Raw genomic sequence first — 12,252 nt, forward strand, 5'->3', positions numbered from 1 at the left:
CTCAGGGGAACGGTTTGGGTGTTTTACCCGGACCGCCGTCCTTGGCGTGTTCCTTTGGTCTTTCTCTGCCTTCATAGTGCCGGGCTTGGTTGTAGGCGGGCTGCCGCTTATTGGCAGCCACGACCCGGCTGACTTCTTCGTCATTGATGTATTCTTTGGCCACGCACTGGATCTCTTGCATTGTCCAAACGGGCTTTGTGGTAAGGTGTTTCCTGAAGTCCTCATTCGAGAGCCCGTTCGTCAAGCATAGACTTGCCACCGAGTCTGTTAGACCGTCAATTTCCAGGCACTCGTCATTGAAACGGTCCAGGTATTTCCTGGTCGGCTCTCCGGGTCTCTGTGTTACCCCTAGCAAATTGATTGGGTGTTTGGCTTTGACAATCCTGGTTGTGAATTGAGCCAAGAAGGCGTGGCTGATGTCGGAGAATTGAGTCACCGAGCCCTGCGGGAGGTTGTTGAACCACCGTATCGCCGGGCCCGCCAAGGTGACCGGGAAGGCGCGACATCTGACCTCGTCTCCTACCCCTTCCAGATTCATCCTGGCGTCAAAGGCCGTCAAGTGTTCCAGGGGATCTTGTGTTCCATCATACTTCATGTCTGTTGGCTTGTCGAAGTGTTTCGGCAGCCGGACCTCGAGTACGGAACGGTGGAAAGGGGTCGCTCCTATTATTACTGGTCCCCGGGTAGTTCTCCCTGGCTCGTCATTTTCCCGACGGCCGTCCTCTTCGCCTCTGTTCGACGCACGCCGTCTCTCGTGTCGGGCGTAAATGATGGGGTCTCGACTTCTTCTTCTGGCTCGTCCCCGTCCCCCCGTGCTCTCCGACTCGTATTGGGGGCTGGGTGAGCGCCTCGAGCGGCTCCTTGAACGGGAACGGGCGGGGCTTCGCTCCGGGGTGCGTTGGTCGCGTTCTCTTTCGGCTAGCCGGCGTTCTAAGTCTTGCATCCTATGGCGCAACTCTTGTATTATCCTAGCGTGGTTGTCGCCAGTTCCTCTGAAGGGGCGTCTTTCGTGAGTCTGCGTCGCATCCCTCGGAGGCGACCTCTGTAGTTGTCGGGTTTCTGTCGAAACGGCGCCTCCCCCAAGCACGGGAGGCGCGGCCTCGCTACCGGTATTTGTCTGGACTAGTACGAAGTCCATGGACGATTTCCCACAGACGGCGCCAATGTTCGGTAGGTCGGTTACCGGACGGTTCGGGTCAGGACCCGGGGTGAAGGAAAGGGCTCGTCTGGTCACGGTCTTCCAGTCCGGACTGGGGAGGTCCCGAGCACGTCGTGTGAGAGAGAGGGGGGTGCCACCTGCAAAGACACTCCGACGCCCTTGTCAGAATATGTGCAGGCGAAATGAGGGTAGTGTAGGGATGTGACGTACCTCGGGGGAAGAGCCATTCTTCCCCTTATATACATGTCAGCCCTGGGCCCCTCTGGAGTTCAGGCCCATATTTTCAGGGACGCTGTTCCATAGCTGTGTGTGAGCTGTATGGGACGCGTGTCCGGGTCGGTTGAAGGGCGCGTAGCCGGGCCGGGTGGAGCTCGGGTCGGGTTGACCCGCAAGAGTCCTGGGCTGGGCCGTAACAGTCACCAATCTTCATCAATCCGAGCCCTCCATCTTGTTTTACCCTCCAAGATGGACTCATAGCCCTTGATGCTTCATGATTATGATAGCTTCATATACTCCAATATCTGCCTCTTCCATCACGTAGCCACTGTAGCTACCTCCTGTGGTGGTAGCAAAATCAGAGTCAAGTCATCCCTCTAAGGATCTTCTTCCTCTGACCGAAATCTTCTTCAACCATTTTTGGTATGGAGAAGCTAAGATCTCTTCACCAAATCTTACCACAATTGATGAGAATCTCAGCCACAGCATACTTTTTGTTTTCTTTTTCTTGCCATCATTGTGATGATCTTGTTGCTTGCACTTTCTTCTTTTCGGTGGCTCAATGTTTCTTCCATAGCTTGCTGTGTAATGACCAAAAACAAGAAGTAAGATGAGAAAGAGAGGAGAGAGAAATTTGAACACTAACTAATGGATTTTGATAAAGTAAATTAAATTTCCACTTCCCTTGCATTAGGTAGCGTGTAGCTTGATGTCCATCAAATCAAAGGCTAACTCTCTCTCATGTTTCCAATACATGTATTAACTTCACTTTAATAAAATTTGAATTCCACCACATGATAGAAATGGATTCCGTTGGAAGCAATGAAGCAAAGCATTTGCTTTCTCTCTCTCAATTGGTTTCGGACCAAGCATTGGATTGGGCTTTGAATCTTTTCTTTTTATTCGGTCCAAGTAACATAACTATAAATTCAGCCATCATGATCTCAGCAATATAATATCAAGGCTGAGTATATGAGTTGGACTAGCCAAAAAAAAATTTTTTCCGGCCCAATAGACCTGCACCAACAAAATTATTAAATTAGCAAATGTAATTATGAAGATTTTAATTAATAATTTTACAATTAATTGTGTTAATAATGTTTGATCATCATCAATTTAAATTAGAGTTTTTCAAACTCATCAATCTCCCCCTTGATGACAAACATTATTAAAATTAAAATGGAAAGAGATTAGAGATTAGAGTATTGAGTACTCCCTTTGAAGATTAGTATTTCTCCCTCTTTTTCAATTGTCACAAGACTCCTCCTAAATGTATGCTATTTTACCCAGGAAAGCTTTTATACCTGTAACAATTTGTATTAAGTCTAAGGCAACAATGTTATTCAACATATTTTATGTAGGATGTTGAATTGCTTGATTTATGAGCAGAATTGATTTGATAAGCAAAACTCATTTGTTATCATAAATTAATTTTCTGCTTAATCACATTCAAAGCACTTGAGTACATATCAACCAAAAACTATTTTTGATGTTTCAAGAGGTTGCTATTCAATTCTTTTGAAAATATTTTTCAATCAACATATCAGAGCAAAATAATTAGAATAAGAAAAATATTTTTAAACAAGCATGATCATCTCAAAACATAGCAACTATCAGAATTTACATGTCACAGCTTAAAGGAACTGCCAAAAATATTCCTTAATCCAAAATAGTAAATATTTTACCAAGGTAAATCAAATAAATCTCAAACATCAAGCAGCAGCAATCAGATGCATTATTAACATAAAACATATCACCACAACAAAATATTGAAGCAAGGGTGATCATGAATCCACAAAAGGATTTCATCCCCTATTTTCTTAATTTCAATTTTCCAGTCATTTCTCCCCCTTTTGGCATCAAGGGGCACCTGCAAAAGATGACATAGAAAACAAAATATTCAAAATATACCCAAAATGTCAAGAGTATTTCACAGTGTCATATGTCTAAAGTACCAAAATAAACTATTACAGTATCAGATTGAGCCGAAACAAGCCAAATATCAACGAAAAGGAAAGAAACAAAGATTAATCATCAGATAAGTGGAACTCGGATTCATCCGCCTCTTCTTCACTAGCAGCACCCAACTCCTCCTCAAAACTTTGCAACATCAGAGTCAAGTCATCTCTCCAAGGATCTTTTTTCTCTGACCGAAATCTTCTTCAACCATTTTTGGTATAGAGAAGCTAAGATCTCTTCACCAAATCTTACCACAAGTGATGAGAATCTCAGCCACAGCATACTTTTTGTTTTCTTTTTCTTGCCATCATTGTGACGGTCTTATTGCTTGCACTTTCTTTTTTTCGGTGGCTCAATGTTTCTTCCATAGTTTACTGTGTAATGATCGAAAACAAGAAGAAAGATGAGAAAGGGATGAGAGAGAAATTTGAACACTAACTAATGAATTTTGATAAAGTAACTTAAATTTTCACTTCCCTTGCATTAGGTAGCGTGTAGCTTGATGATGTCCATCAAATCAAAGGCTAACTCTCTCTCATGTTTCCAATGCATGTATTAACTTCACTTTAATAAAATTTGAATTCCACCACATGATAGAAATGGATTTCGTTGGAAGCAATGAAGCAAAGCATTTGCTTTCTCTCTCTCAATTGGTTTCGGACCAAGCATTGGATTGGACTTTGGATCTTTTCTTTTTATTCGGCCCAAGTAACATAACTATAAATTCAGCCATCATGATCTCAGCAATATAATATCAAGGCTGAGTATATGAGTTGGACTAGCCAATTTTTTTTTTCGGCCCAATAGATCTGCACCAACAAAATTATTAAATTAGCAAATATAATTATGAAGATTTTAATTAATAATTTTACAGTTAATTGTGTTAATAATGTTTGATCATCATCAATTTAAATTAGAGTTTTTCAAACTCATTAAGTTTAATTAAGTTCTTTTTAAAAAAATAGCTTAAACAATAAATGGCTATATTAAAAGTAGTTTATAAATAAGTTATTTTGTATTTAAATTTTTAGTTCTAAAATTGTTTATTTTATAGAAATACGATAAAAAAATAATAATATTATGAGAGAAGTCATTTTTTTAACTTCTCTATAAGTTTCTAAATAGCTTCTTAAAAAATCACAGTTTGATTTTAAAAATTACACTAGACATTAATACTACTATTTTTCATAAGTCAAAAACTCAAAAAAATTACTTTTTGAAGAACGAACTCTTAATTAGAAGGAGCACATGCTACAAACTTTTGTTAGCTAGTCTATAAATAACAATTTCCTTTCTCATTGTAATTCACTTTCACCTCATTTCATAATAGAATCATCTCATTTTTATTGATTCAACTTATCTCTCTTTCAACATTTTCAATTCCTCTTCTTCCTTCTCTACGCTCTAAGGTTTGATATTTTTATATTGAAATAAACAATGTTAATAGTATAAAAGCAAAATAACTATTATACATTACTATCATATGATTAATAATGTAGATAATAACTTTTTTATAGCTCATAACATGAGAATATGCTCCTCCTCACCCTCCAAAGGAATTTGATTCTGACGAGTAATTTATGCTTGGGAATAAAATGTTGAAACTTAAATAAGTATAAGAATATGTTATTTCTGGTAATTTTTTAGAATAATATTAAATATCTTAATACAAACACCAATTAAAATAACTAATTTTAGTGCAAAATAAATAATGAGAATAGAATAAATTGATCAAATTATATCAAATAATTTGTAATAAAAAATATTATTGAAATATATCATTTGTTTATAAAAGATACAAATATTTTTGCGCTTATAAAAAATTAAGGACATCACTTGTTTATTATTATTATTATTATTATTATTATTATTATTATTATCTACAATGATCCATTCTTGTCGTTTTTGGCATTATATATATATATATATATATATATATATATATATATATATATATATATATATATATATATATATATATATATATATGTTGGGTTACCGTGGTAAATTTTCGATTATTGGAAAAAATTTTAGAAAAACTAAATAAAAAAATATCAGATGAAAAATATCACATCTAATGAAAAATATCACATCTAATTCAAAATCTGATTTTTTTGGTGATTGAAAATTTTTTACAGTAGCTCAACAATATATTAAAAAATAGGTATATATTTGTATGAACAAGACTATAAGTTGAATCATTTGGGTCAACAACAATAATAAAAGGGATTCTTCAACTAAATGGATTACAACCAACAATCAACGTATTGATTCTAAGAAAAGAAATTTTTTAAAAATTTACCAAATTTAAACATTTTTATATAAAAAAATCTAACAAAATATGAAAAAACTTATATGACTAATTAAAACTTTCGTTATAATTTATCCGTTTTTTTGTGATGTCTTCCTCTTCTTTAAAGAAGTTATAATTTTGTTGTAAAAGTAATTAAGATACTTGATTATTAGAAAAAAATTCAACTGCACCAACATAGTTGGACCACAGATCTCTACTAAAAGTTTCAGTCATCTCTACTAAATGGAGGACTGAACAACCAATAAAGGGGAGATAACAATAAACATGATAGAGTATTAGAGTGTCAAGATTAAAACATTGGAGATAGATAATGAAGACAGGATGGGTTAAGATCAAATAGCACCGATACTAATTTAAGTAAAGTTATAATGCTTATAATTTTTTATAGTTTATTACATCATACTAGAATATAATAAAGATAAGTTATATCAAGTTTTACCAAAATTGTATATCAATAACCATGTAATTTATAATGAAGGCTTGTTTCTTGTGCATATTTAAAATAAGGGTAAAGTATTTAATTGGTCTATAGGTTTGGGCGTAATTCTGTTTTGATCTTTAAGGTTTAAAATGTTCTATTTGAATCTAAAAAAGTTTCATTTAGCATCAATTTAGTCCCACAGTGAGGTCAAAATTAAATAATTAACAAAATGTCCTACATAACAACAGTTCAAGAACAAATTCGATAATCTGGAGAACAAGTATAAGCTCTAGAAACACAAAATCAACCATTGATGCATCAATACATTTATTTATCATTTTCTTTAGTTTTATAGAAAATATTTTATTTATATTATAAAAAATAATAAATAAATGTATTGATGTATCAATGGTTGATTTTATGCCTCTCTGGAGCTTGTACTTGTTTTCCAAGTTATCGATTTTGTTCTTGTACTGTTGTTATGTATGACATTTTGTTAATTATTTAATTTTGACCTCACTGTGGAACTAAATTGATGCTAAATGAAACTTTTTTGGATTCAAATAGAACACTTTAAACCTTAAGGACCAAAACAGAATTACGCCCAAACTTAGGGGACCAATTTAGTACTTTACCCTTAAAATAAATATATTATATTGATTTTTAAATATAAAAAAGAGATAGTAAACGATTAAAAAAATTATTTAACAGTTAACATTATTAATCATTCGCGGATCTAAATTCTATTTAAGAATCTACTGTTAGCCAATAGATTGCTGCATGCACAGTACAAAATTTAAACATTCACACTTACTTTTAAATAACTAGTCATGACAAAAACGGCACTGTTGTGAAGTATATGGCTCAAAAGCTAACCATGCTTGAATCCGAAGAAGAAGAACATGGTGGTATCATCGGTGAGAAGAGACTTAAGGGAATGGGAGAAAGCGAATGCGCATTAGAGGAGGTGAGGACAGTGTCGGAAGAAGGCACACACCGGCTGCAACGGATGCGCTGGACGTCCGGGTTGCTGCGGTGCCGTTAGTTCGACCCATACAATATGCGCGTCTTTCCTTGACGGTGGCCTGTGCGGCAACGGCACCAGTCGGAACAGTGTCGGTGCAATTTCTAGTGGCGGCTGATGACCGTGGCGTTAGTGTATCAGCGAGACTCCATAAGAAAGGTATAGAACGCTGACAAACCGTATTGAGAGAGAAGTGAAAGAAGGAGGTAGTTTATTTGTTTTCAAAATACACAGTAATCTTAATATTTGATTTAAATTTTAAATTAAAAACTATTCAAAATTAATTAGTTACCTATAATTTAATTTTAATTTTAAATTAACTCCATTGTACACATAGGATAAAACCTCATACTTTTCTATATATTATTCTTCGTTCACAGGAAAAGCGGTGAAAAAGGTGAAAAGGCGAGTGAGATTACCGGTTAGGTGAGTAAGTGTTGGGAGGTGACCGGACGAACCGGTTGAATTGAAGTGCATTAGAATCATGTGTTGGAATCCGCCAATGACATGGTGTACGTACGGTTACGGAATTTAGGCATAAAGTCCATTATGGTTAGTGGATGCAGTCAAATCATCAAAGAACATAAAAAAAAAAAGATAAAAAGACTATATTTTAAAAATGTTTTGATTTTATTTTAGTACCTAAAATCCAATTTAAAGAGTGTTTATAAAAAAATGTAATGTTAAAAATTGGATATTCAGGTTTTCAAATGAGAGAGCTGGGATTAGAGTATTGAGAAAGAAATTAGGGCTCGCTCTTCTTATTAACTAACTGGTCTTTGACTCTTCTAAGTTAGGTTAAAGATATGTAGAGAAACTGAAATACCTTCTATTAATTAAATAAAAGATAAGCCACCAAAAAATAATAAAAGGTAAAATATTAAATTGTCCTATTTAAATTAAAAAAATTCATTTAACTTTAATATAGTCTCGTTATGAGATTAAAATTAAATAATTAACGAAATATCCTATATGACCACAATACAAAAACAAGATCGATAACTTGGAGAACAAATACAAGCTCCAAAGGCACAAAATTAATCGTGGATGCATCAATAAATTTATTTATCATTTTTCTTACAATTTAAGTGAAATATTTTCTATAAAACTAACGAAAAATGATAAATAAATGTATTGATACATTCACGGCTGATTTTGTGCTTCTAAAGCTTATACTTGTTCTTTAGATTATCGATCTTGTTCATGTACTGCTGTAATATAGGATTTTTTTGTTAATTATTTAACTTTGACCTCACGGTGAGATTATATTAAAGCTAAATGATTTTTTTTTGAATTCAAATAAAACACTTTAAACTTTAAAGACTAAAACAGAATTACACTCAAACATAAAGGACCAATTTAATACTTTACGCATAAATAAAAAATAAAAAATACTTGTACATATCAGAATGGAAAACAAAAAAAAGACATACACCGCTACTTGTCATTTTTATTGTATAATTTACAATATAATCAATCGATGTATTACTTTGTAATCATGTTTTTTATTAGAACTTAATTAGAATTAATTTTACAAAAATAATAAGAAATAGCCTAGTAGCAATGTCAAACTCCTATAAGATGATAGTCATAGTTCAAATTCTAATTCTTGAAATATGCATTATTAGTTTGAATTTCGTTTTGCGCATCCAACAATTTATTAACTAATAGCATATTTTTAAATAGAAATTTAATCTCGTCTTTTGACTTGTCAAATTAAAAAATAGTTTAGGATTTTTTTTTTTATTTTTTTACAAAAAAGACATGGCATGTTTCTTACCTTTTTCAAGTGAGGTGGAAGGGTGGTGTACAAATTTCTCATGAATCAATGGAAAATAAGTGTAAGTAGTGATGATTATATGTTCTTATGTAACTAAGTTCAGATCGAAGTATTTTCCATGTTAATAGTTGGTTCCAAACTATATAACTAAACCAATTTATTAGAAAAAAAATTCAATTTAAAGGCTTTCCAAACAACCTATTGAGTAGTTGTTTTTTGAAAGAATAACGCCTAATGATTAAAATACTTTTAATTAACTTTTAAATATCATTTAACGAAAAACAATAATTAATAAATCTTTAATCATGAAGTTGCCGAGTTTGTTTGCGTGGGATGAGCATTCGTGGTATGAATTGTCCTATCAACGAATTTGATAATGATCGAAAATCAATCAATTATCAAAGCAACATGTTTGGTGAGTTCTTTTAGGGGAACAACATAATACATTATTAGTTTATTACGAATGTTGATGCAATTTATCAAAGATTAATTATATTTATTTTATGAATTTCGCTAAGAAATTAATTTGGAGTATAACCAATTATAGCTAACTAATTAAAAAATATATTAGTTACATAATAAAATAAAATCATTAACTCTACTATTTCTAGTTCTTAGAATTTTAAAATAAAAAATTAAAAATAATTAATTGAATCAGTTTATATTATAGTTGGTTGTTTAGGGTTTCTTTTATTTTATATATGTAGTCTTTTGGTTAAAGGAAAAGGCCACAACTCCAAAACAGGATAGAGATGGTTTTCTTTTTCTTAAAAAAAAAAGACATGTCTATAACAGGGTTGATGAGGTCTTAGAAATGGTACAAACTTAACGTGAGTCAATGATTCAAACTCTCGTGCATAAATAAGAGCCTTATTATTATTATTAATTTATTATTCTCACACTTTGAAGAGGGTCAATGTGGCGGCGGAGTGAGAGTGAGAGAGAGTGAGAGAGAGAGAGAGAGAGAGAGGTTTATTTGTTATGTTAATCAATAATCATAATATTGTGTTACCATATATTAATTTCTGTTATGATAGAAAAGTTGAAAACCACGTATCCACCAAAATTATGAGCGTAATTACTTATATGATAATGTGAAGTTGATAATTTTTTAAAGAAAATGATCTGTTTTTACTTATCAGTTTATTTTTAAATTCAAAATATTTATTATATTATTTTTTTTTATTTAGTTTTTGATTAAAAAAATTTAAGAAAAGCTTTAAAATTCTCTCGACCTTTTTAAGCTTAGCAATTCATATATTAAGAAGAAGAAAAATAGAGAACAGAAATAAAGACCTAATATTCCAACGGACCTATACATGTTGTGAATTCAAAGTTGATGAAAATCCTATATCTCATTTAGGAAAAGGGCAATGACCCCCTGAATTTTATTTGTTTTTTTTTTAAATAAAAATTGTATATATTTTGGTAAAAATTATTTTATTTTTTTATTAAAAATTTAAATTTTGGTCTCTTCCCAAATTTTAATCTAGTTCCACCCCTTTATATAAAGTAATAAAAAAAAATAGTGATATACAAAATTATTGGTTGATATAGATATTTATGATTAGCTTGTTTGTTATTAGAGATTATTAGTTACTAAGTTTCTAGAATGAAAAAACACTTAGAAATGAGTTAGTTAGAGGATAAATCTAATCAGAGTTAGCTTAGAGTTAGATATATATATATATATATAGCTTACACATTATAATAAAATTACTTTTGTGATCTCTCTCTCTTTCTCTCTCTCCAACCTTCACTACTCAAATCTTTATCATGGTGCGGTGATTAAATGTTTGGAAAAAATTCATCCTCCATCGTTGAAGCTGGATCCTCCATTCGTTCCTCATTCGCCATAGATGGGCCAAATCGAGAGTCTCGAGTAGTTATTTCTTCTTCCTCTTATGCCTTATTCGATTCTCGTCACTGATGCAACTTTTGCCGCTCAGACTTTTATCATGGTGCAGTGAGCGTGGATGATCTTGTTTTGGCTGGAAATGATGCTAGTGAGATAGACTGAATCAAAAAATTTTTAGATGAACATTTCAGCATCAAGGATTTGGAACAGCTCAAGTATTTCTCGGGCATGAAAATAGCATATAGCACGAAAGGGATGACTTTGTATCAGAAGAAGTACACCACATATTTAATTGAAAAATTTGGCTTACTTGATGCCAAACCTGTGTCGACACCAATGGGCTACATAGTTTATCTACCCAAGACATATACGGAATCCATGGTAGATCCAGCAACACATAGGTGATTGATTGGTAAGCTCCAATAGCTCACTAATACCAGACCCGACATCGCTTTTGCGATAGGTAAGCTAAGTCAGTACTTAGAATCTCTAACTAATAATTACCATAAAGTTATCCTGAGGATTGTACGCTACTTAAAGAGAGTCCTTGCTGGCACAGAACTGTTCTTCCCTTTGAATAGTGACTTCACACTCACTGGGTTTGCTGATGCCGATTGGACAACCTGTCCGGGTACTGTTTCTTCCTTGGAACTGCCCTAATTTCCTGGAAAAGCAGCAAGCAGCAAACAGTCTCCCGCTCTTCATCCGAGGTCGAGTACCGCGCATTAGCGAATGCGACTTATGAAGGGTTATGGCTTGTCCGCTTGTTAAGGATTTTTGGTGTGAATCATGAGAAGTCGTTCACGCTGTATAACGATAGCCAATCTGCACTTCATATGGCTGCCAACCCTATTCTTCGTGAGCGTACCAAGCACGTTGAAGCCGACTGTCATATCGTGAGCAACAAGGCCAATGAAGGCACCCTGAAGTTGTTACCCGTGACCTCTGCCAACCAGACAACGGACTTTCTCACCAAAACATTGGTCCATGACCATTTTCTTCTTGCTGTGGCAAACTAGGATTGTTAGATATTCACGCTACTAGTTTGAGGGGAGATGTTAGTTGATATAGATATTAATGCTGAGCTTGTTAGCTATTAGAGATTATTAGTTACTAAGTTACTAGAGTTAGAAAACAGTTAAAACTTAAGTTAGTTAGAGGATAAATTTAATCAAAGTTAATTTTTTTTGGTGACTTAATCAAAGTTAATTTAGATGTATATATAGCTTACACATTGTAATTGTTATTTTTGTGATCATTCATTTTACTTCTATAGCAATTCTACTCACATTAAGAACCTTTTTCATAGTCCCTCTTCTTTTATTTGTTCTCTCTCTCTCTATCTCTTTCTCACTGTAATTTTCACTGCTGAAGTCTTTATCATTTTTTATCATTAATTCTTAATCATCTTAGATTTAAGGAAAATGATAATTTTATTTTTTATTTTTTACAATGTCATTCCTCATATAATTTTTATTTTTTATTTTGTATACTTGTATAAATCTATAGAAAAATGAGCAA

General features: G+C 33.5%; 1 protein-coding gene across 1 annotated transcript; it reads left to right on the forward strand.

Annotated features, from left to right (window-relative positions):
• Positions 1-7,020: 7,020 nt before the first annotated feature.
• Positions 7,021-11,750, forward strand: LOC107646281 (uncharacterized). Its single transcript, XM_088490324.1, has 3 exons — positions 7,021-7,252; positions 10,910-11,132; positions 11,408-11,750. Exons 1-3 carry the CDS (start codon positions 7,021-7,023, stop codon positions 11,748-11,750), a joined length of 798 nt encoding a protein of 265 aa, XP_088346450.1.
• The last annotated feature ends 502 nt before the right edge of the window (positions 11,751-12,252 follow it).

The sequence above is a fragment of the Arachis ipaensis genome, chromosome B6 (assembly GCF_059453495.1).
Source record: "Arachis ipaensis isolate K30076 ecotype BB chromosome B6, ASM5945349v1, whole genome shotgun sequence".
Taxonomy (NCBI): domain Eukaryota; kingdom Viridiplantae; phylum Streptophyta; class Magnoliopsida; order Fabales; family Fabaceae; genus Arachis; species Arachis ipaensis.

What these genes read in the sequence shown, in the direction of transcription:
- LOC107646281 (XM_088490324.1), top strand. Translation starts at nt 7,021, where the DNA reads ATGCGCATTAGAGGAGGTGAGGACAGTGTCGGAAGAAGGCACACACCG. An exon ending in AGCGAGACTCCATAAGAAAG is followed by an intron (nt 7,253 to 10,909) that starts GTATAGAACGCT and finishes AAAAATTTTTAG; the next exon opens with ATGAACATTTCAGCATCAAG. An exon ending in GTAGATCCAGCAACACATAG is followed by an intron (nt 11,133 to 11,407) that starts GTGATTGATTGG and finishes CTGGAAAAGCAG; the next exon opens with CAAGCAGCAAACAGTCTCCC.